The 25,902-nt window shown below is 36.1% G+C and overlaps 1 protein-coding gene across 8 annotated transcripts in view; it reads right to left on the reverse strand.

Annotated features, from left to right (window-relative positions):
* Positions 1–25,902, reverse strand: part of KLHL5 (kelch like family member 5) — a 124,492-nt gene that overhangs the window by 51,202 nt on the left and 47,388 nt on the right. For all 8 annotated transcript variants that reach the window (XM_020991707.2, XM_078148606.1, XM_020991650.2 and 5 more), the window contains exons 2-4: positions 15,303–15,485; positions 12,740–12,876; positions 10,572–10,768 (exon numbers count right to left, since the gene is read on the reverse strand). In XM_020991707.2, the coding sequence (XP_020847366.1) occupies positions 10,572–10,768; positions 12,740–12,876; positions 15,303–15,445 (477 nt within the window). In that variant the 5' untranslated portion in view covers positions 15,446–15,485. The remainder of the gene's footprint in view (positions 1–10,571; positions 10,769–12,739; positions 12,877–15,302; positions 15,486–25,902) is intronic.

Genomic DNA, 25,902 nt, shown 5'->3' on the forward strand with positions numbered 1-25,902 from the left:
TTCCTATTTGTTTTAATTCTCCTCCTTGGAACAAGTAACTAAAATGCTGTAAAATGCTTGATAGTGCATTTTTAAAAAAATATTTTAAGTAGCTTTTAAGCAAATGAAATTACTTGAAGAGGTACTTTAATTGAAGATTTGATATGGCTATACATTTTTATGTAGTTTCCTTAGTAACATTTAAAACCAAAGGATCTGCCTCTGAATTCCTCATTATTACTAGAATTCAATTTCATGTCTCTGTTGGAACTAAATAATACTTAAAAGATGGCCTTGGGAAAAACCATCTACCACAACTAATTAGTTATGAAAATAGCTTTTAAAAATCTAATTTAAATTTCATTCATGTCAACGAAGTAATTCTCTCTAAAGTAAACAGTCAGTGACCTAAATGCACACAAATATGATCCTGTAAACAGAATTCCTTTCTAAGAAATAGGTGTTTTGTTTGTTTCCCAATCAAACTGATTATAAAAGGAAAAGATAATAACTTACCATCTATAAGGATGTAAGATTAAAATCTTAAAAAGCAAAAGAGGCAGGGGGAGGAGTGGTGGTTGTAAAAGAAAGCTGCCAAAACAATTTTCTTAAAACATGTTAAGCTAACATTGTGCCAATTTTTAAAATGCTACTATAGTGACACAATTTCTAGTTTCTAAACTGAGGCTCTGAGAGTCAGGACTATTCTTTATTTTATGGTCAACTCAGCGTAGTATCAGGAAATCTTTCTGTTAAACATGGGAGAAATAGCTTAGAAATATGAAGAGATTATTAGTAGTAGACCACACCCACATAGGGAGCTACTGAACTTGAAACTGTATATATCTTGTTTCCAAATTGCCTTTCTTCTATATGGTATATGGCTTTTAAAGAAACATTTCTGAAGATGTTGGAGTAAAGGCAGGGACTCCTCTGAGCTTTCCCAAATACCCTTCCAGACAACTTAAAAGATAATACCTCAAATTGAATTCTGGAGTGGCAGAACCCAGAGAAGATTGGGGTGAAACACTTTTCTAGCCCAGGACAACTTAGGAGGTTGGTAGGAAAGGTCTGTCTCAGCAGGGTGGTGGTGGGACTTGGAGCCCAATGCAGATTGGGCATGCTGGGGTGCCAGCAGGAGGTCCTGAAAGCAGTTCATCATCATCAATCACAGCTTTTGGCACTCTCAACCCACATTCAGTAAGGGAGTGAGACAACTGGTCATAAGATTACACTGGGTTCCAGGAGCCAAGATGGCAGAGTGAAAAGGTAGGTGCTCTCACTCTCCCTTATCAACCTCTGAAAACCCAGAAAATATCACCCCAGAAAAAAAAACCCTGGAACAGCTGAAAGAAGTAGAAGAAAGACGGGGAGTAGCAGTGAAGCAGCCCAGCAAATGGGTCTCCCAGGGCCTCAGCCAAAATAAGGAAGGCAGAACTACAAGGGGCCCCAGGCAGAGAAGTACCCTGTGGCATTCATCTGAAAGGTAGTGAAGAAAACAACCTAAAGGCTTCCTAAAGCCCCAGCCTTGCTGGTTCCAGCCCAACACCAGGTGAGCTGTCGGAGCCCTGTAGCCTCCAATTGTGAAGAAATACTGAAGCCCAGGTGGTAGAGCAGGCAAACACCAACACCTGGACCTCCCAGTGCCTCAGTGAGTGTGTGTGGGGGGTACCGGTGGAAACCAGCTCAGAAATACACCAGGTGCTTTGGCACTCTACCGGAAAGCAATCTCCCAGTGCATTAGCAGAAACGAGGGAGACAACACTGCAGGGGGCCCCAGGCAGATAAACACCCTGCAGCACCCATCTAAAAGGAGCTGAAGAAAGCTAAAGGAAAGGAAAAGCAGGCAACCTAGAATTGCCTGAAAGTTCCAGCCTTGCTGATTCCAGCCCAACACAAGGTAAGCTGCCAGAAACCTACAGCCTCCAATTGCCAGCATAAGAGGCCCCAGCACACAAAGCCAGTGACCAAGACCTAGGCTCCCAACACAAGAAGCTTGGGTCAGTGCCCTCTGTTCCCCAGCAGGAGAGCTCAATCTCTTTAAAGGCCAGGGAATAAAGAAACACCATGAGTAAAAAGAAACGTACCATAGATTCATATTATGAGAAGAGTGAAGATCAAGACAGAAATTCTGAAGAGGACAACATTGTCAACAAACCCACATCTGCAACAACAAAAGGGAATATGAACTGGTCTGAAGCCCAAAAAGCCTTCTTAGAAGAGCTCAAGAAGGATTTTAATAGTCAAATGAGAGAGGTAGAAGAGTCCTTCAAAAATACAATTGGCCAATTGGAAAAAAATACACTGAAGAAAACAAGTCCCTAAAAAACACAATTGGCCAATTGAAGAAGGAAGGACAAAAACTAACAGAAGAGTACATTGAAGAAAACAAGTTCCTAAAAACATAATTGGCAAAGTGGAAAATAAGTACACTGAAGAAAACAAATCCCTAAAAATACAATTGGCCAATTGAAGAAGGAAGTACAAAAACTAACAGAAGAAAACAATCTGTTAAAAACTAGAATCGGACAAATGGAAACTAATGTCTCTATGAGAGAGCAAGAATCAGTCAAACAGAAACAAAAAAATGAAAAAATAGATGAAAATGTAAAATACCTCATCAGTAAAACAACGACCTGGAAAATCGACTCAGGAGAGACAATTTAAAAATTATTGGACTACCTGAAAATCATGATAAAAAAAGAGCCTGGACAGTATCTTTCAGGAAATCATAAAGGAAAACTGCCCTGAAGTCCTAGAACCAGAAGGTAAAATAACCATAGAAAGAATCCACCGCTCACCACCTGAAAGAGATCCCAAATTGACAACGCCAAGGAATATAATAGCAAAATCCCAAAATTACCAGATGAAAGAGAAGGTGCTGCAAGCAGCCAGAAAGAAAGAATTTAAATATCATGGAACCACAGTCAGGATTACACAGGACCTTGCAGCTTCTACATTAAAAGACCGGAGGGCATGGAACATGATATTCCACAAGACAAAGGAGCTTGGATTGAAGCCAAGAATCAACTACCCTGCAAAAATGAACATGATTTTTCAAGGGAGAAGATGGATATTCAATGAAATAGGGGATTTCTAAACCTTCCTGATAAAAAGACCAGAGCCCAACAAAAAATTTGATCTTCAAGTCCAAGATTCAAGAAAGACATAAAAAGGTAAATGGGACAGAAAGATACAAAATGCTGTTAATAAGGGTGGACTGTTTACATCCCTACAAGGGAAGATGACACTTGCAACTCTGGAGAACTGTATTGTTATTACACCATGTTAAAGGTGTACACATAAAGGGGGTGGATATTAGTTGACTTTGATGTGATGATAAAAAAAAAACCTAATCAAGTGGGTTAAATGGATCCAAGTAAGTGGATTAGTCTGATCTTAGAAAATGTACTGAGAAAGGAGGAGGCAGACAAGGGTAAATTACACTACAGGAAAAGACAGAAAATCCTATTACAGCAGAGGGAAAGAAGGGAGGGGGGTGAACATTGTTTGAACCTTGCTCTCATCAGATTTGGCTTAAGAAGGGAATAACATAATCAGGTATGGGAATCTAACTTGCTCTATGGGCAGCAGGAGGGACAAGGGGAAAGAAAAGGGAGGGGGAATGGAAGGGAGGGAAGAAGCAAAGGGGGAGGGGGAAAATAGAAGGGAGGAGAGACTGAAGGAGGTGGTGGTCAAAAGCAAAGTACTGGTGGGGGGGAAGGGAGAGAGGATAAAGAAAAGCATAAACGGGGGGGAAAGATGGAGAAAAAAGACACAGTAATCATAACTGAGAAAGTTGAATTGGTATCTTTTTTTTCTCTTCTGTTGAGTTTTGTTTCCTCTTTCTGATGGTTCCTCCTATTGGTTTAATTTTTACTTACAGCTTCACTAACGTGAAAATATGTTTAATAGGAATGTAAATGTGTAACCTACATCAGATTGTGCACCGTTTTCAGGAGGGAGGTGGGGAGGAAAGGGGAGAAAAATTTTAAACTCAAAAGCATATGGAAGTGATTGTTGATAAATCAAAATAAATTAATAAAATATGCAATTAAGAAAAAAGAAAAACAGATCCAGAATAAATAATGTTAAGAATTATTTACCTGAAAGCCATGATAAAAAAAAGAGCCTAGATATCACCTTTCAAGAAATGACCAAAGAAAACTACCCTAATATCCTAAAACCAGAGGGCAAAATAGAAACTGAAAGAACCCACTAATTATCTCCTGAAAGAGACACCAAAATGAAAACTCCTAGGAATATTATAGCCAAATTTCAGAGTTCCCAGGTCAAGGAGAAAATATTGCTAGCAGCCAGAAAGAAGCAATTCAAATATCATGGAACCATAGTCAGGATCACACAAGATTTAGAAGCTACTACATTAAAGAATCGGAGGGCTTGGAATGTGACATTCTAGAAGACAAAGGGGTTAGAATTACAATTAAGAATCAACTGTCCAGCAAAACTGAGCATAATCCTTCAGGGGAAAAATGGGTATTTAATGAAATAGAGGACTTTCAAGAATTCTTGATGAAAAGACCAGAGGTGAATAGAAAATTTGTCTCTCAAATACAAGATTCAAGAGAAGCATAAAAAGGTAACATGAAAGAGAAATCATAAGGGATTCAATACTTTAAACTATATTACAAGGTGTGAGCATTGTTAAAGTATAAAATGGATAATTTTCATTGATTTTATTTATACAAGAAAATCTTAATTTAAAATAATGTAGCCAAGAATAGAGAGAATGCAGAAATTGAGAAAAAATAACTTTCACAGACAATCTCTCAGATAGGATGTGATTATGTTGTAATACTGTTGTAGGAAAAGATGAGTTGGTTGATTTAGAAAAACATGGAACGACTTGGACTTATGAAGGAAGATGCTATCCACCTTCACAGAAAGAGATGACAAGTGCAAATATGCATAGTACAGTCTTACATACATGTGTATGAATATATATGTGTATGTTTATAGATATGTATATATGTGTGTGTGTGTATATATATGTATATATGCATATATATACATGTTTAATTGTAGCCATCTTTAGGGTGGGAGGGAAAAAATAAAGTAAAAAGTGCACAGCAAGAACAAAAAAAAATACCTATAAGGAAGCAAAGAAAAGCTGGGTAGCTTTGAAAACAATAAGTAGTATTTATTGTATAGGTTTTCTTGAAATGGAAATTCATTGTTGTATATTGAATCCTTTCATGTTCCACTGTGTACATGGCAATGTTCTTTTTTTGTTGCTTTCTTGTTCTGTATTTAAGTTTAAAATAAATAAAAAATTTACAATTAAAAAAACTAGAGCTAAAAAAAAAAGAAAAGAATAGGAAATAAGGAAACAAAACTTTCAGTTTTTGTAGATGATATGAGGGTATACTGAGAGAATCCTAGAGAATAAAATAAAAAACTAGTTGAAATAATTAACAATTTCAGCAAAATTGAAGCTTATAAAATACACATAAATCATCAGCATTTCCATATATTACTAACAAAGCCTAGCAGCAAGAGATAGAAAGAGAAATTCTATTTAAAATAACTGCAGAATATTAAAAATACTTGGGAGTCTACCTGCCAAGACAAACCCAGGAACTATATGAATACAATTACAAAACACTTTTCATACAAATAAAGTCAGATCTAAACAACTGGAGAAATATTAATTGTTCGAGAGTATGCTGAGCCAATATAATAAAAATGACAATTCTATATAAATTTGTTTATTTATTCAGTGTCTACCAAAAAATTATATTATAGGGCTAGAAAAAATAATAACAAAATTCAACTGGAAGAACAAAAGGTCAAGAATATCAAGGGAATAAATGAAAGAAAATGTGAAAGAAGGTGGCCTGGCAGTACCAGATCTCAAACTAAATTACAAAGTAGTAATTATCAAGACAATCTGGTACTGACTAAGAAACAGTGTGGTGGACCAATGGAACACATTAGGTATACAAGACATGGTATAAAACAACTACAGTAATCTAGTGTTTGATAAATACGAAGATCCAAGCATTTGGGACAAGAACTCACTATTTGACAAATATTGCTGGGAAAACTGGAAAGAAGTTTGATAGAAACTATATGGGGGTGTAGTAGATAGTACTGAGCCTGGAGCCATCTTCCTGAGTTCAAATCTGACCTCAGACACCTATTAGCTGTATGACCCTGGGGGCAGGTCACTTAACACTGCCTCATCTATAAAATGAACTGTGGAAGGAAATGGCAAACCACTTCAGGATCTTTGTCAGGAAAACGCCCAATGGGATCATGGACACAATTGAAAAACAAATGAACAACAACAACAGACATACGTACATATTCATATATACACACACGGCAGGTAGGTGGCACAGTAGATAGAGTGCCAGGCCTGGAGCCAGGAAGACCTGAGTTCAAATCTGGACTGACACTTACTAGCTGTGTAACCCTAGCTAAGTCACTTAACCCTGTTTGCCTTAGTTCCTCATCTATAAAATGAGCTGGAGAAGGAAATAGCAAACCTCTGCCAAGAAAACCCCAAATGGGGTCACAAGAATCAGATATGGCTGAAACAACGGAACAACAACATATAGACCAACATCTCAGATCACGTACCAAGATAAAATCAAAACTGGTACGTTACTTAGACATAAAGGGAAACCGCATGTAACATGTTAACTGTTACAATTGTGGATAAGGGAAGAACTTATGTTAAAACAAGAGATAGAGAGCATTATGGACGAAAAATGGGTAACTTGATTACAGTACATTTAAAACGTTTTGCACAAACAAATCCAATGCAGTTAAGATTAGAAGGAAAGCAGAGAATTAGGGAAAAATTTTACAGCAAGTTTCTCTGTCTGATAAAGGCCCCATTTCTCAGATATATAGAGAACTGAGTCAAATCTATAAGAATATGAGTCATTCCCCAATTGACAAATAGTCAAAGGATATAAACAGGCAGTTTTCAGAAGAAGAAATCAAAACTATATGTAGTCATATGAAAAAATGTTTTAAACCAGTAATGATTAGAGAAAAGCAAATTAAAATGACTCTGAGGTACCACTTCACACTTATTAGATTAATTAATATGGCAGAAAAAGAAATACAAATGTTGGAGGGACTGTGGAAAAATTGGGACACGTGCTATTGGTGGAGTAGTGAACTGATACACTCATTCTGGAGAGCAATTTGGAACTATGCTCAAAGGGCTATAAAACTGTGCATACCCTTTGACCCAGTAATACTACCACCAGATCTGTATTTCAAAAAGATCAAAGAAAAAGGAAAAGGACCTACATGTACAAAAATATTATGCAACTTTTTTTGTAGTGGCAAAAAATTAGAAATTAAAAGGATGCCCATCAATTGAGGAGTGGCTGAACAAGTTGTAGTATATGATTGTGATGGAATATTATTGTGCTATAAGATATAATGAGCAGAAGGATTTCAGAAAAACCTGGAAAGACTTATGTGAACTGATGCAGAGTGAAATGAGCAGAACTAGAAGAACACTGTACACATTGTACATCAAGATAGTATGATGATCAACTAATGACTTAGCTATTCTCAGCAATACAATGATCCAAGACAATTCCGAAGGACTTACGATGCAAAATGCTATCCATCTCCAGAGAAAGAACTGATAGGAGTTGGAACACAGATCAAAGCAAACTCTTTTTACTTTTTCTTGGATTTTTTTTTGGTCTCTGTTTTCTTTTGCAATATGGCTAACATGGAAATATGTTTTGCATGACTGCACACGTACAGTTTATATCTAACTGCTTGCCTTCTCAGGAAAGTGTGAAGGGAGGGAGGAAAGGAGAGAATTTGGAACTCAAAATTTTAAAAAACAAATTTTAAGGGGGATCAAGGTAGCGAAGTGGCTACAACATTGGCCCTGGAGTCAGGAAGACCTGAGTTCAAATCCAGCCTCACACACTTGACACTTACTAGAAAACAAATGTAAAAAATTGTTTTTACATGTAACTGAAAAAAATAAAATATTAATAAAAAATGTAAGTAGGGAAAAAAAGAAACCTTTCCCATGACTGTGAAAACACAACTACTGGGAGAAGAAAGTAAACTTTTTGTAAGGGTTTCATTTCTCCCCTACACCGACTACCTGAAGAGTTATACTCTTATTTTTCCAACACCCACACCCACACCCACACACACACACACCCTCATTTTCCATTCCCCTTAGGGCATAACTCTCAAGTATCTATATCTGAATTACTGAATATGACCTTCTTGTATCCCATGGACACTCATTACTATAGTTAAATGTGTTGTTGATGTATAATCTACTTCTCTTCTACCCTTTTTATCAATAGCCATGGGAACATATTCTAAAAATCACAGGTATGCTACAGAATGAAAAACATTAAGGGAAGCACTGCCTTAACAATCAAGAGATCAGAAAATTGTTGATTCTACTGATGGTCCTGTAATGTTGTTCTGTTTCCTTAATCAATATTAAGCAACTATTATATGCCAGGCACTATGCTAAGTGCTAGAGATCTAAAGACAAAAATGGAACCGTCTTTCTCTTCAAGAAGCTTATTTTCTATAGAGATATAACACAGAAACATATAAATAGATACCAAATAAATACAAGGTAATTTTGGTGAGGAAATCTTAATGGCTGGAAGGATCAGGAAAGGCCTCATGGCAATATGTGGGTTGAGTGGCTGAGTAGTGGCTGAGTAGGGCTGGGCTGAACTTTAAGGAAACTAGGAATTCTTCTGAAGAAGAGCGCAATTTAGGTAAAGAGGATCAGCTTATATAAAGGTAAAAATAGGACAAAGGTGCCTGCAGCTAGCTAGTACTGGTTCACAAGCCAATTGTTAAATTCTTAGTACGAGTACTTATACTTCAGAAATTGACAAATGCTATAAATCAGAGTTTGATTTATTTTTTTTCTGTCTAGACTTAAGTGATGGAGAAAATGTTAATAATTCAGATTAAATTTAAAAGTGTGTTGTGGGCGCATTTTCCCCCAGAGAAACAGTTGTTAAATATTTCCTGGCACAACCCTGGAGACAGGAAATGGAATGTTGTATGTGAGGAACAGTATGAAAGCCTATATGGCTGGACCAAAAAGTATGTGAAAGGAAATGATGGAAAGGTATGCTGTAGTCAGGTTGTGAAAAGCTTTGTCAAACTGAAGTTTGGGGGCAGCTAGGTGGTGCAGTGTTTAGAGCACTGGCCCTGAAGTCAGGAGGACCTGAGTTCAAATGTGGCCTCAGACCAAACACTTGACACTTACTAGCTGTGTGACCCTGGGCAAGTCACTTAAACCCAACTGTCTAAATTAACAACAACAACAAAAAAACCAAAACCAAAAAAACCCCTGAAGTTTGTATTTTATAAGCAACAGGGAGTTTCAGCAGGGAAATGACCTTGTCAGACTATGCGTTAGGACTATTACTTTAGAATACATTAATATGTCATAATGGAAAATAACACTTCAAACTATGTGGCCTAGTTGTGGAATAATAGAAAAAAGTAGATGAGATGGCCTGCAACAGTAAGATACGTTAGTGTAAGGAATATAATAGACTTCCCAATCTGCTAAATAAGGAAGTTTAAAAATTCCTGGTTAATCCGCCAGAATAAGACTAGCAGTAATGGTCCATCAGGGAGTTTGAATATCAACTACCCTAAATTTCCATCTGCATTCCCCTAGCATGTGTCAGCACCAGTACTATATCTTGACCCACACTCTAGGTGCAAGCTTCACTGACCCTCCTCCAATCCCTAGCTTGATCCGCTTAACACTCATCTCAAACACATTCCCCACACTAGGTGCCTAACTCCATCGAGGACCAGCCTCTATATGTCCAACTTCCCTCACTATCCCTGCACTGTATATCTCCCATAAATAAAGCTTGCTTACCGTACTTTCTGAGTGCTCCCTTCTCACGCTGCAGTTTGGGTTTATGGGAGTCCTGTACCTCCTAGCCCCACCAGTTCTCTTCTTAGAAGCAAGGGTCAGCATCCAAGGCTGTGTCTAGTGACTGGTAGCTACACCTAATTTCCAAGTCTTTAACCAAGGACTGAATGAAGAACCATATGCCTTGACAGCAAGGTCTCCCTACAGCACTATGACTAGGGGCTCTGTCCCAACCTCATACCCCTTAGGTTTTTCTTCCTTGCAAAATAAGTGGCAGATAAGGAAGCTTGCTGCCTTTCCCTATAGAGACTTTAGTATTCCAAACCAACCCCAGAATGGAAGACAATTAGATGAGGGGAGATAGTTTGTGACACAAGGGGCTTTATTCTTAGTAACTACCATTCCTTATCAGATGCATTTCTTTCTTTTCCTAGTTTCTCTTTATGTTTGTTTCTTTGTCTACCATTTTCTTCTTTCATCTAATCTTTTTCTTGCTTTTTTCTTATTTCTTTCTCGTCTACTGCTTTAAGTCTATTAGTAACACCTAGAGGTATTCACAGGTATTGTTACTCCCAATAGTGGAACTTAGAGAAAAGGAAATTACTGTTACTTGGTCTGAACTATAATTATTACACATTTCATTTTTTTAGACTAACAAATCATTCCTAGACACATAATTTCATATATTCCAATAAAAACATACCATAGTATAATTGTGAGCCACTTTGTGCAAATCTGTACAACCTTGTGCATCAGCAAAAGAACGAATTCCAAGGCAGTTGGATGGATGAAGTTGTTTCATTAAGAACTTGCAACATGCTTCTACAACCTGAGAGAGTTGAAGAAGGCAAGCTGTAGATAACAGGCACTCAATATTATCTTCTTTTAATTCAAGACGACCTTAATAGTGAAAAGAAATCCAGTTAATTGTGAAACTATATTAATTGTACTTAAGCTTTAAAAATAACAAAAAACCTGAAGCTATCTTCAATATTTCTAATAAAAGATCTTATTTTCTCTCTCATCTCATGTATTTTAAGGCATTCTAAAAAGTAAATAAAATACTGGACAAACAGAAAAATAATTTGAAGAATCCATGGATGTTTCATTTACCACAAATATTTAATTTTGTAATAACACTCATTATATGACTAGTTTGTGATTTTTTTTGGTGCTTTTTTTGGTGAGGCAATCGGGGTTAAGTGACTTGCTCAGAGTCACACAACTAGAAAGTTTCAAGTGTCTGACGTCGGATTTGAACTCCTGGCTCCAAGGCCAGACCTCTAATCTACTGCACCACCTAGCTGCCCCTAGTTTGTGATTTTTAAAAAATAAATGTTCATGACACTAAAAAGTAAACCAGAAAAGATAAGAAGAGTAATTATCTTATATAAATGAGTTGAGAAAGAACTGACACAGAAGAATTAGATGGAGGAGGAGGGCTGGAGTAGTTTTGGAACTCTACTCTCATTGGGAATGGATTAAAGAGAGAAAATATATATATATATATATATATATATATATATATATATATACATATATGTGTGTGTGTGTATATGTGTATATATATGTATATATACACATATACACACACATATGGGCATAAAAGTCTTCTAAATTCAGAAAGAAATAAAAGGCTAAGGGTATAGGAAGGGGGAGAGATCTTTGGTGGGGGGTTAAGTAATGGGAGGGGGAAGGTAGTGGGTAGAAGTAAAGTAGAGGAGTCAGGAGGGATAGGAAATAGGAGATATACATAAACATAAAATAAAGATCAGGAATAGAATTTATTAGGGAAAAAAGCAGGGGTAGTAATCATGATCTCAGAAAAAATTAAAGCTAAAATAGATTTAATCAAAAGAAAAAAAGGGAAACTACACTATATGTCGGCCATATTAATCAATATTGCTTTAGACTATTTAAAATAACCAGACAGTATAAGGTTAGAATATTGCTGTGGTATAAGAAAAGATGAGCTGGTGGACTTAGAAAAATATGGAAAGATTTGGACCTCTGAAAGAAGAGGTTATCCACTTTCAGTGAAACAGAGGACAAACAAGTATAGTACAGTCTTACACAGACGCATATGAATATATATATGTTTATATATGAGTATGATTACAGATATCTAAGTACATGTATAAGTATGTAAGTATATGTATATATGTACGTATGTTTGTGTGCATATGGGTGTATATATGTATGTGTGTATATACATACATATACATGTATAAAAAACCTGCACTTAATTATAGCCTTGTTGGTGGGGAGAGAGAGGGGAAAAAGACAAAGTAAAAAGTGCACAGTAGAGAACAGAAGAAAAATTACAAGGAAGCAAAGAAAAAATGGACAGTTTGGAACACAATGTGTAGTATTTATTATACAGGCCTTCTTGAAATGGAAATTTATTGCTGTATATTTTGAATCCTCTCTTATGTTCTGCTGTGCACATGGCAATGCTTTTCTTCTTTTCTGATTTTGTGTTTTAAGTTTTAGCTTAAGTTTATATTTCTTTTTCTTTTCTTATTGTGTATTCAAATTTTAGTATTTAAGTTTAAAATAAATAAAAATTAAAAAACAAATATTCATGAAACACAAAGTATACTTAAAAAATCATCCTCCACTAAAAATACACAGGTTTTTTTTTAATGGGACTATCAGCTAGAGGGCTTTATGGCCCCTTATCATAATGTATGAAATATAATAGGGTCTATGTCAATGTAGTAACAATAGTTGGAATAAAAAACTGTCACATTCTATGGAATCCTCCTGATACAAGGCATGAGAAATTTAATGATAGAGTATACTTTGTACTCAGTAGCACAAACAAAATGAAGATAAATTTCTGTTATCCATTTCACAAAAATTTACTACCTGTATATGCATACTGAACCAAAGCCCAAAGTGAATTTGGTTCTACACCTTCCATTTTGATTTCTTCTTGTCTTGCTTCCCTTACATCATTAGTAAACATGGCAGCAAAATAATCAGAGACAGCAGAGAGTACCAATCTGAGAATACATTAGGAGAAAAGAAAAATCAATGACTTTATCCAAGCTAATTAATGTCCATTACTAAGGACTTCCTTCTATTTAAAAAAAAATCCTTTGAAAGTACACTGTTATGGGGGATTTATTTTAAATTTAACAACTACTTCATGTTCCAGTTCCCCTTTTTGAATTAGAAATTAACACCACTGACACTACATTTTCTGTTGAGGTAAATGATTTATCCTTTCAGTAATAACCAGAAGGGAAAAATACCACAGAAAAGATTAAATCAACTGCAATATCAAATGAAATTGGGAGACAACCTTGGGATATTTTAAAATGACAAAAATACACTAAAGTTTTGTTAAGAATGTGCTTTAAAAATGCATTGTTAGAAGTAGTAAACAAATGATAGAACATTTTAGGGTAGGCTTAGCAGATCAGTTTAAAATACTCTTTGTTTTAAAGAACTTAGAAACATTTCTAGTATTTTACTTTTTTATTATTTGAATTTTTCCATTACAAGCATATTCCATGTAAGATTGCTGTAACACTGTTAGGATGACATAAATAAAGCCTACTGATTAAATTGTGAAGGACCTTTTTGAATATCATTTAGCTGATTATCTCTTTTTAATGCTGTCCCTAAGCATTGAAATGCCCCTTTTAATATTATTTTGACTATTTTCACAAAACCATTTAAGGACATTATGTAGATTGTAGAATGTCACTATTAAAATAGTTTTGAAATGAAAATTTAAAATAAAAATTTTCTACTTTTCTACACTAAGTTATAATATTAGAAGTTTTGAAGGTGCTAATGATTAGGAGGCCTAGATTCTAGTTAGGTCACTTGTGTAATATTAGGCCAAAAACCTCAATAAATTTTAGCTTACTTGCTTGTAAAAGGAAAGAATTGGACTACATGACTTTCAACATTCCTTCAAGTATAAAGTCTCTTCACTTCAATGGCTCAGCAATTTTATTATATTACCTTGAAATAAATTACATAAGGATGACTTCATATACTCAATTCCTTGCATAATCTATTTTTTCTTGAAATTTCTTAAAATTTAAATTATAGTTTTTCACCATTTTAAAGTTTCAATTTATTTCTGAACACAGCTACCTGGGGATGGGAATATGTCACCACCTGACAACAACTGGGAAAATGCAGTGTATATTGTCAACTATTCCAAAGATATTCCAACTCCTATGATTTATACCTTCACTCTACCTTAGCCACAAACAGGGATGGTTATACCCTTGATCTTATCATTACCCACAAGTGCTCCACTTTTATAATCCACAACTGTAAAATTCCCATATTTGACTATAATCTCTTGTCCTTCTGGATATATCTGTTCCATCCTTCTAAAACTCATTCTCTGTCTACTTCTTCTAGTTACTCCCTGTTTCCTCCCTCTCCCTATTTTCCCAGGCCATCACCCATCTTTTGGTCTCATTTTCCTCCCTTCAAAAACTCAACTCTTTAGATAACTATTTCAGCTTTGCACTATTCTTGATCTTTCATTCTTCTATTACCACTCATTCCTTTCCAGACCACAAACCTGGATCTTTCCCACCATTAGTCTGCTCCATTCCTGCTTCTATGCTGTCAAACACTGACATAGGAAGTCAGACAATTCTCTTAGTTGTGTCTCCCCAAGTCAGTTGTAAGTTTCTTGAGGGAAGTAGTCATATTTCCAATAAATACTTGTTGACTTATTCACTAAATCGTCAGTTACTCTTATCAAGTACAATTCTTAAAAATAATGTGTGAGTTTTACTTCAATTCTGGAGCACTTGAAAACCCTTTAGGATCATATAATAGGGGTGATTAGTTTTGAAGTATTTAACAGACTTTTGGGACCAAAGCAATGATTAACCATGAAATTGAAATTGCAAAAAGGAAAATGACATTCATGAAATTATTATTCATTAAGCATCACTGCTTATTCCTCACTCAAAAAAAGGACAGCTCCTCATTTTCATTGGATTCTTGCTGACATCAATGGCCTGCTTTTAGTAGCACATCAAACTGAAGCTGGATCTAAGTTTCATAAACTTTCAGCAAGCCTATTCTACAAACTTATACTTCTAAGCATTTCTTACAACTGAACACTCTACACATCGGGGTACAAGTGTTTAGAGGATCAGAAACACCAAGTGATACCGCTGCTTTAAGGTGAACATCTTAAAGTTTAAAACGGCATTATCTTGGGTTTATCTACGTGCAACATTTTAATAGTTTAACACTTTTCTTCATGAAATTTTTTCATAGATTATATAATATAACTAGATAAAGTCACATATAATTTGCTATTAAGATCTTACAATTAAGAGACTACTGACAATTGTCACATAGTTTTTAAGTGCATATTTAAAACATTTTTATGAATAAAAATATTTTCTAAAAAATGTAACTAATTTTTAAAAAATTGTACCTGTGAGCTGGAATCCTTCGATCACCAGCAACTAAAACCACATCACATAATTGTTTGTGTCTCAAATAGTTTTCCATCTTTTTAAATGTCTGTTCAGCATGATTAAGGGCCTGGAAAAATTCATCCGATGAACATGACTCCATGTTATGGCAAGATGACAATGTCTGACTGCTGTTAGAGGTCCTGAAAAAATGCAGAATACAATTGGTTTGAAATATTACAATCATATCCCCACCCATAAAAATAATGAAGTACACTGAAATTAAAAAATGGTATGAAATAATCCATATCCTGGCCATCTCTTCACCATACTTGCATAACATTCAGTATATCATCCTCATCTCCATACCTTTCTTCCCTGCCAGGTAGGATGCTTCTCATAGGTGAGTTTTTGTCTTACTTTGCCCAGAACTAGTCCACCTTCATTCTGCTTCCAAGACATCTCCAAAAAATGCTGCCTATAATTTGGACACTGAAACTTTGGACTTGGCTCCTGAGTACTTTTGCTCTGATAGGTGAATTTTCATCTTAATTTGCTCAGAACCAGGTCTCCACACACGGTCATCTCCACATGTGTGAATATTTCCACTCCTACCTCCACTACCTCCCCAAACTTCAGTTATCACTGAACTTGACATCATTTGAGACTGCTTCATCCTCAAATTTGTACACCTGTGTTCAGTTACACTATATCCATCTAAATATTCATAACTCTAAATCAAACAACTATATCCCTAAAAGAGGTCACCTAGACCATTCATTTGTCTCAGAACAGGAAGGCAATTAAATTATTTCAGAAAAATAAATACAGGCTGACCCTAAATTATAAGAATTGCTTTGTCCCAAAAGTTCATTTGTAAATACATTATATGGAACTTAGAATGAATGTTATAATAGAAACAATGTTATAAGTGGTATTTAAATTCCCAGGTCAGTCCATAAAACTCCATTTAATTTATAATCTACAGTCTCTCTCTAGCGTGCGCTCTCTCTCTCTCTCTCTCTCTCTCTCTCTCTCTCTCTCTCTCTCTCTCTTTTTAGGCAATTGGGGTTAAGTGACTTGCCCAGGGTCACACAGCTAGTAAGTATCAAGCGGTTGGTCTGAGGCTGGATTTGAACTTGGGTCCTCCTGACTTCAGGGCCGGTACTCTATCTACTACTCTACCTAGCTGTCCCTACATAAAAAAAAAAGTTGGAAGTACAAATTTGAGGCCATCATTTGTAATGCCCAACACAATGTAACAGCCATTCTTAATCTTGTTTTTTTACAAATTGGGGGTGTCAAGGGTTTAGTTAAAGGTGTGTTCATTTAACAAACATCTATTATTTGTGTGCCCACAATTACATCTGCTAAACCATGGCAAAAGTTTCTGTTAGTCTTTAAAGTCATCCAACACCCAAAAGTGCAAAGTATTTTATTAGCATGTTCAAAGTAAGAATTGTGTACAAAGGAAGAGATGCTATATGTTATATATACCAAAATATTTCTAGAAATCATTAAAATGCCAAGAAAAAATATAATAAAAATAAACTAAATCCAAAATTGTCCAAAGTTCTTTTCCCCAATAGTTAAAATTTGATTAAGCAATATTAGCTATTTAAGCCAACATTTACCAAGAATGGTTTCAAAACTCTAAGCTAAGCTATAATTAAAAATTATGGTATTACTTCACCGATTTTTTATATTAAATAAGTTTTTATAAGTAATTTTTAAACAGCAAATTAAATGTATCAGGTATTTGGATAAAGGTATTAATTACATGCTCACTGAATTTGGAGATGACACAAAGGAGAGGTAGCTAAAACATTGGATGACAGAATCAGGATCCAAAAATATTCATAAGCTAGAGCATTGGGGTGAATCAGATAAGATGACATTCATTTGGGATTATTAATACAAATCTTTATATTTAGTTACAAAATATCAGTTTCAAAACTATAAAACAGGAGAAGCATGCTTAGGTAGCAGTTTTTCTGAAAAACTTCAATGTGACTTAGTAGTTCCATGGAGCAAAAAACTAATTTGGGCTGCTTTAAGAGAGGCAGAGCTTCCAGGAATAAGAAAGTAAGAGTTGTCAACAGGCAATCACATCAGGAGACTTATGTGAAAACCAGGCTTATTACAAGAGAAATGAACATGCACGTGGGTTCACAATTCTAACAGGAGTTTGCACATTTATGACAGTACAAAAAAAGGAGAAGAAAACAGGAAAGGGCATGGCATGGGAGGGGAAAGCTTCAACAACCCTTCCCAAAGGGGAGGAGCAAGGCAATGGCAGAAGCCATATTCTTTCCTCTTGGGAACTGCTACACTATGAAGATAAGAGGGTCTGCTCATCTGCAAGGATCTCACAAGCATTTTCCCCAGACTGGCTGGCACCTATCTCGCCTCCCAAGGACACACAGGGAATTCAGCTTGGGGTACAAACAAATTATGTCAGCTGGGGGCTTCATCCTTGACACATTCAGGGCCTCCTTAATGCTCTTGATCCAGTGTTTCTGGAAAATATGGCAACACAAAAAGACAAGATCAAGGGACCCCTTAACAGCCCTTAACGTAGTCCCTCTGTACTATGTCCTAGTCAGATCTCATCTGGATATCACAGGTTAAGAAGGACATCAATGAGTTGGGAAGTGTGCAGAGAAGGACAACGAGAATGATAAAGGATATTGAATCCATGTCATATGAGGATCGTTTGAAGGAGCTAAAGACATTTAATATGGGAAAGACAAGACGCAGGGGAAACAGGATAGCTATATTCAAGCATGTAAAGGGCTGTTATGTGGAAGAGATTACACTTGTTCTGTTTGCCTCAAAGGGTAGAACCAGGAGAAATGCGTAAAAATTGCAAAGAGGCAAGTTTAAGTTTTATGTCAGGAAAAATTTCCTAACAGAAAGTGCTATCCAAAAGTAGCGTAGGTTGCTTTTAGATGTGGCGGCTTCCACCTCCTTAGATAGGCAATGATACCTCTTCCAGCCCGCAGAATGTGTGCTTCTGTGACCCAAATGTGAATCACGGCTCTCCACCATTTACTACCTGCGTGACCTTGGGCCAGTAACTCGACCTCTTTAGGTCTGTTTACTCAATTACAAAACAAGGACGCAGGCTGGGCGACCTTTGACACTCCACCTAGCTCTACATCTATGAGTGCATGGATGTGTCGGTAAAGCGACTAGGAACCAGTAACTGAGAGAAAGAATGTGCACTCAGACTATGGAGAAATAAGAGCTTTCTAAAACATACACGATCAGAGGTGTCTTGATCAAATCACACACAACTTGCATGAGAAAAGCATCCTCATTATGAATCATTTTTATTGTTGTTAACAGTAATTGAGAAATAATTTATTATTTTTAGCAAAGGTGATTATTGAGATTTTAATACATACTGAATAACCTAACAATACAAAATTAAAATATGCAGTTGATAAATATATTAATTTATGGTAATTACGAAACCCAGCAACTACACACACACACACACAGACACACACACACACACACACACACACACTCAGAGCAGATAAAAGTAATTTGGGCTTCTATTTTCATAATACTCAATAAGATGATAACTGAAGTATTTTATGGTCTAGGTTAAAAGACCTAGCCAAGGGTTTCCATCACATTGGATAGCTACTTTATTAAAGATAGATGGAAGAACATGAAGGATAAGAAGGAATGGATAAGCTGCAATATTTACTAGTGGAAGGAATGCCCATACTCACAAAATCACAGATTCACTAAAGTAAATCCAATCCACTTGCAAGTCATGCACCACCCTCCTGATGCCATGGTCCTCTTCAAGAACAAAGGACAAACAACAACAAACGATGTGGCAACAAATGAACTAACATTTCAAATACTTCTATTTGTTTTCAAGGCAGAAGCAGCTTTTTTTTTGGGGGGGGCTAGGCAATGGGGGTTAAGTGACTTGCCCAGGGTCACACAGCTAGTAAGTGTTATGGTATGAGGTCACATTTGAACTCAGGTCCTCCTTAATCCAAGGTCGGTACAGTATCCAAAGCCAGTGCTGTATACACTGTGCCATCTAGCTGCCCCTACAAGCAGCTTTAAAAGATCACGCTTCAAATGTTATCATTTGCTAAGCAAACACATTATCTCTCTGTGACAATTAGTTAGTTAAGCTTTCTCCTACTTATTTGACCAGCATCATCTATGTTCATAATCATGCTTACATATCAGAACATGGCTGTGCTACTTGGTTCTCTGGAATTTGGCTTATTCCTCTGTTAATATAATCCTACTCTTAGTTTCACAACTTTATCTTTGCCCTTTCCATTTGCCTTTGGCTCCTTAAATGCATCTCTCCAAACTCCTGACCCAGTAATAACTAATAATAACAATAACAGCTAACATTTATTTAGCACTTGATACATGACAGGCACTATACTCAAGTGCTTTACAATTATTACCTCATTTGATCCTAACAACCCTGGGAGGTAGGTGCTATTCTTGTCTCCATTTTATAGATGAAGAAACTGAGGCAAACAGAGGTTAAGTGACTTGCCCAGGGTCACATAGTAGGTATCTGAGGTCATATTTGAATTCAGATCTTCCTCACTCCAGGCCCACCACACAGCTGCCCCAGTAACCATTCTCCATTGCTCTAAGTAACAGAGAAAGGGGCCTCAGGCTGACACATTGTATCAGTCTAACGGTGATAATATTCATTCTCAGAAGAATGTGGAGCTCATTAGGCAGGCTTAAGAAATTAGATTGCTTTCTTGGCTCCCCCACTGTGGATACGGTATCACTGTACTGGATTATCCAAATACCTGTCTACTTTCATTGATGCAAACCAAAAAATTAATGTAAAACCAAAACAGATATAATGGGTGATTTTAAATTAGTGTGGACTAGACTTAGTCCATCTACTTCAAGAGATCAAGTATTGGAATAATATTATTTAAGAAGTTTCCAAAAAACACTCAAAATATTGCTGAAATACCTGTTTACATATATAGTCAGCAGTAGGTCTCAGGGGCTGAGAATATGAGAATGAAGGAAAGGAGGCAGTGAAAGTTGCATATATTCCCATTTTTTTCCAGGAGCTGGAAAAACAGATGCTAAAACTAAGGATCTTATGTCTTGGCCTTAATCTGTTCAACATTTTAAAAATCAATAACAACTATTACTATAACAATAATCCAAATATTCAAAAGGCTATCCTGTAGATATGAGATAATATTTGTTTTATTTTGTTTTGTTTTTGCTTAGGCAATCAGGGTTAAGTGACTTGCCCAGGGTCACACAGCTAGTAAGTGTCAAGCTCAGGTCCTCCTGATTTCAAGGCTGGAGCTCTATCCACTGTGCCACCTAGCTGCCCCCGAAGATAATATTTGTTTAAAAAGTGCTGAGCACAGTATCTGATACATAGTATATACCATATAAATGCTTATTCCTTTTCCTCCTAGAAGGGGGAATAAATGTTCTTTTGTCCCCCCAGGGGACAGAATTTGAACTAACAAGTGGCAGTTACTGGGAGACAGATTTTGGCTGCAGTTAATTAAGAAACTTCTGCCTAGGGTTATCCAAAAATGAAATGAGTTATCTTCTGAGGAAGCCAAATCTCATCTTCTGGATGCATACAAGTAGGGGATAGATGTTTTAAAAGAGATTCCTTTATTTTATTTGGGGTTGGAGTGGGTGATCTTTAAATTCACATTCAATTCTAAAACTCTTATGACTGAGAAAAACAGTTCATTGCTATGTGAATGAATAAATAAGATCTGGAGATATAAACTGAAGTGAGACAGTCCTGCTCTCAAGGAGTTCACATTCCAATGGAGGAGACAACACATACAGAAACTTTCAGCTGCAAGTTAGATGGAAAGGTCCCATACTCCTTAGGGTGCAGCAGTAGCAGCAGAAATGGTAGTGCCTCTTCTTTAATGTCATTTCCAAAGATAGAATCATATCACTCTCTGACGCTGAACCATTCAGTTAAGCAGTTGTGAGGTTGTATCTCCACAGGGGTTATTTTACTAGATGATGGCTGAAGGGGCTGGGATAGAAGCATGAATGATATTTTGAAGGGGGGTTACTGCCACTCCCAGGGCTTTCAGGCTTACCTGCCTATCAGTGGCAGTAACTGTGTTGATGGTAGCAAAGATGGCCCCTTTATCCATTTCTTTTCTTCCTGAAGTACAGTATTTTACTGTGTCATATTGCTATAGTGATTACTCCCCTCAATGATGGCTGTACTGCTCAAGCTGGAACAGGGCCAGGGGTCTGAGGACTGCTATTCCCAAGACTCTTGGGTTCAGGGTTCTAGGCTAGCTCAATCAGGGCCTGAGGTGGTAGTGATTTTTTTGACTTAACCAGCACAAAATATCTCCTTTCTCTCCCTTGTGGTACCTTTTTGCTGTTTACTTTTTGACTTATTGTTGATGAGTGGGTGATTTTTCTGTATTACCGAAAAGAAAATACTATCACCTAATCAGGCTATTCTTTGGCCTCTGGGTCATTATATTCTGTTGCTTGACTACTTCCTTATTCTTACCTTCTCTCAGCTACTTTAGAATTAATGCATTGAGCCTTTTAAAGAATGCTTGGAATGAATTTATTATTGAACATCCAACTTTTCTTTTTCCTTTTGTGGTTAAGCTTAGTGCAGGTTAGGTCACTTTGGGTTGCATCTGGAGCTCCACTGCTCTGACAAACATAGTATTCCATTCTTTCCTACATTTTCCACTAGGTGCAGAATAGTCTTGGTTATTAAATTTTCCTTTCCATGACATCTGAAGGTCTTTCTCTTGGTCACTTGCTGAATTTTTTTTCCTCAATGGCATTGTTAAATTTAACCACTATGTGTCTTGGAGTTTGTGGCCTTGGGCTTTTTCCTAGAAGGATCTGTGGATTCTTTTGATTGGCATTTTGTTTTCTGTGTTCAGAAATCCTGGGCAGTTTTCTTGTATTATTTCTTGCATTATAGTGTTTAGATTTTTTGACTTGTCATGTTCTTCTGGGAGACCTATAATCATTAAACTTGTCTCTATGCATCCTATCTTTGAGATATATATGTGTGTGTGTGTGTGTGTGTGTGTGTGTATGTATATATGTGTATATATATACATATATACACACATATATATATATATATATATATATTATATATATTATATATATATATATATATATATATATATATTCTACACACACACACACACACATATGTATATATATTTCCCTATATGGAGGGCATGATTTTTTTTAATGTTATTGCTTTTTGCTTCTCTTCTATCATCCTCATTCTCTAACTTATCTTTGATCTCTTCTTGTCTGCTGGCTCCTTCTCTACTTCCTACAAATATGCCCATATCTGCCCCATCCTCAAAAAACCCCCACTTGATCCTTCCATCCCTGCTAACCATCATCCTATACCTCTTCTGTTCTTTGTGACTAAACTCCTTGAGAAGGCCATCTACAATAGGTGCCTTTATTTCCTCTCCTCTCACTCTCTTAACTTCCTACAATTAAACTTCTGACCTCATTATTCAACTGAAACTGCTATCTCCAAAGTTATGGAAGATCTTTTAATTAGCAAATCCAATGGTCTTTTGTCAGTCTTCATTCTTCTTGACCTCTTTGAGTCTGTGACCTTATCAATCACTGTGGTCAGTCAGCAGCTGTCAACATCGAGGCAAGACCCTCTACCAACAGAAAGATTATGACTTGCTGAAGGCTCAGATGATGGTTAACATTTTTAGCAATAAAGTATTTTTAAATTAAGGTGTATAAATTGTTTTGTTAGACAAACTATTGCACACTTAATAGACTATAATATAGAGTAAACATAACTTTTATATGAACCAAAAAATTTGTATGACTCACTTTACTGTGATATTCACATTATCGTAGTAGTCTGGAACCAAACCTGTAATGTCTCCATGGTATGGTTATACTCCACTGAAATGTGTGAAGATGTGAAATATGAAATGTGTGAAGATGTGAAGAAGATCCCCTAGAACACTGGGTGGACCCTCATGGCAATTTTAGGGAAGGACACAGATAAGAATTATATAGCATAGGTAGGCATGGCTGAGTTGTAATCTGCTTCACCCTAGGGAATATTCACAATTAATGAGATGATGGATCAACTGGAATATTGGAGTACTACTACAAATTATTTGGATCACAGAGGTCCAACAGAGTATGAGGAGTTGTCTCTTTAGCAACCCAAAATTCAATTTTCTTTAAAGTAGGAATCTAATTCTTAAGGTAATACTATAAGGCTATACATTTTTCTAGATCCCAAGGATGAAGCTGGGTCTCACTAGGAAGGGAGTAAAAAATTACATTGCCTATTTATGGGCTACTGTGAATTTTTTTGCTGTATATTCTATGGCATGGAAATTGGGACTGCTTTGTATCTAGTATGCTAACTTGCATCCTAATAAAGACACCGGGGACCCTTTTACCTAAGCAGTGGAGACACCTAGACATGAGCAATATGATGAGGTTCTTATGAAGAACGATGGGTAGAAACAAAATGAGTTAAAAGAGATACGATTCTTGGAGATTCCCCCAAGACTTAACTTTGCACTCAGTCCCATGTTTGGCCATAAGTTACATGTAAAAACATATATAGACTACACATATATCCCTAGTATTAGAATAAGGTCCAGGCCAGAATCTTCATATAGCTAACATGCAAGAGAAAAATATATCATCATTCTTCAGATAGCTGAGAAAAAAAACATGATGCAAAGAAAAGAAGATGAGATATAGAATCCAAAGATCTTGTTGGTTGTGTCCCTTTTATGTACTCAAATTCTCAAATGGATCTGCGATTTCATCCATGTAAGTATTTTTTCAGTATTGCAGATTATAACCCATTCATGCCTGACCATACTGTGTGATTCTTATTGAAGTCTTCAGATAGATTTACCCTGGCAGAAAGATGGAGAAGGGCCAGATATTCATTTAAAATGTTAGGGGCTCTTCTCTCTTCCTCATTGTCTCTTTACATCTCAAGGCTAGCATGTGCACTAACCTTGAACATAACAGGAATTTATTTTTTATTAAACTGAGTTGAATTGTGTGACCTTGGGCAAGTCAATTAAGCTCGCTGAGACTTAGCTTTCTCATCTCTAAGATAGTATAATGCCTGCCCTCTCTACCTCACAGTGTTCTTTTGAGAATCAAATGCATAATACATCTGAAAATACTCTAAGTGCTACATAGAAGTATCATCATTAGCATTAGTGGTGGCTGTTTTTTGGTTTTCTTTGAATGGTGTAGAATCATTACCTACCTCTCCCCACTTCCTCATTCCCAGTTGTTTAGGACAATAGGCCTAAGCACCAGGCATTAAGTAAATGACGTTTCTTAGGATACAAATGACTAAATAACAAATGCTCAAGATATTAATATATCTGAAAAAAACAGAATCTCAATTCATAGTGCTCTCTAACAAAAATGTATTATAGAAAGTTATTTCTAGTCTTTACAGATATTATATATGAAAGTAAATTCTTCTAAAGGCATATATAAAAATTAGATTGAACATCAGATGAAGATGTGCGTGTTCTTTTACGTTAACAGTGACAGAGTGTGGGTTTGTGTATAGTAGAGAGGCAACCCCCAAGAGATTTGCTCAATCAATTAAATAATGACAGCAAAAAGATACCATTAAAAACTCTTTTCTCTTGAAAAAAGCTAGGGATGAAAGGAAGATCATTTACTGCAGAAAGTACTCTTTCTTCTCTGAAAGCCACAATACTTTGCCTCTCTCTATATTACAATAGTACATTCTACTTGGTACCAGAGGGATATGTGATATATACATATTTTTAAACAAATATTTTTATACACACACACACTCGTGTGTGTGTGTGTGTGTGTGTGTGCATCTTATTTAAACATCTAGGTGGTACACAGCACTTCAGGCCCAAAGTCAAGAAGACCTGAGTTCAAATCCAGCCTCAACCACTCACTATGTGACACAGAGCAAGTCACTTAATCCCTGTTTGCCTCAGTTTACTTGTCTATAAAATGAAGATAATAATATTACCTCCCTCCCAGGGATGTTATGAGGATCAAATGAAGTGCCTGGCATGTAGTAAGTGCCATATAAATGTTAGCTCTTATGATTATGATTATTATCATCATCATCATCACTGTTATTAGCTTTTTAAGGGTCTTTTTCATCCTTATGCTAGCACAGTACCCCACAAATATTTATTAAAGTGCTTTAAACACATGTAAAAAAAGAAAAATTACAAGAAGTCAGGTGACATACATCATATGTAAAAAAGACCTTTTCTAAGTTGTCTAGACTTTAAATGTAAATGAATAAGATTCTAAAAATTCATTGTAGAAGAAGTAACACAAACCATAAAGAAGAACGGACTGGTTGACTGACCAACTGAAGAATGGTCAAAGGCTATGAACAAACAGTTCTTTAAAAAAAAAAAAAGGGATTTGCAAACTATTAATAATCTCATTAAAGACTGCTCCAAAACACTAACAAGAGAAATGGAAACTGAGAGAACCCTGAAAGCTTCATCTTACAATCAACAAATTGATTAAAATTATTAGAATGGAAATAGTGATTGTTGGAAGGACTGTGGGAAG

The sequence above is a fragment of the Phascolarctos cinereus genome, unplaced genomic scaffold (genome assembly GCF_003287225.1).
Source record: "Phascolarctos cinereus isolate Bilbo 61053 unplaced genomic scaffold, phaCin_HiC Scaffold_9;HRSCAF=440, whole genome shotgun sequence".
NCBI classification, from domain to species: Eukaryota; Metazoa; Chordata; class Mammalia; order Diprotodontia; family Phascolarctidae; genus Phascolarctos; species Phascolarctos cinereus.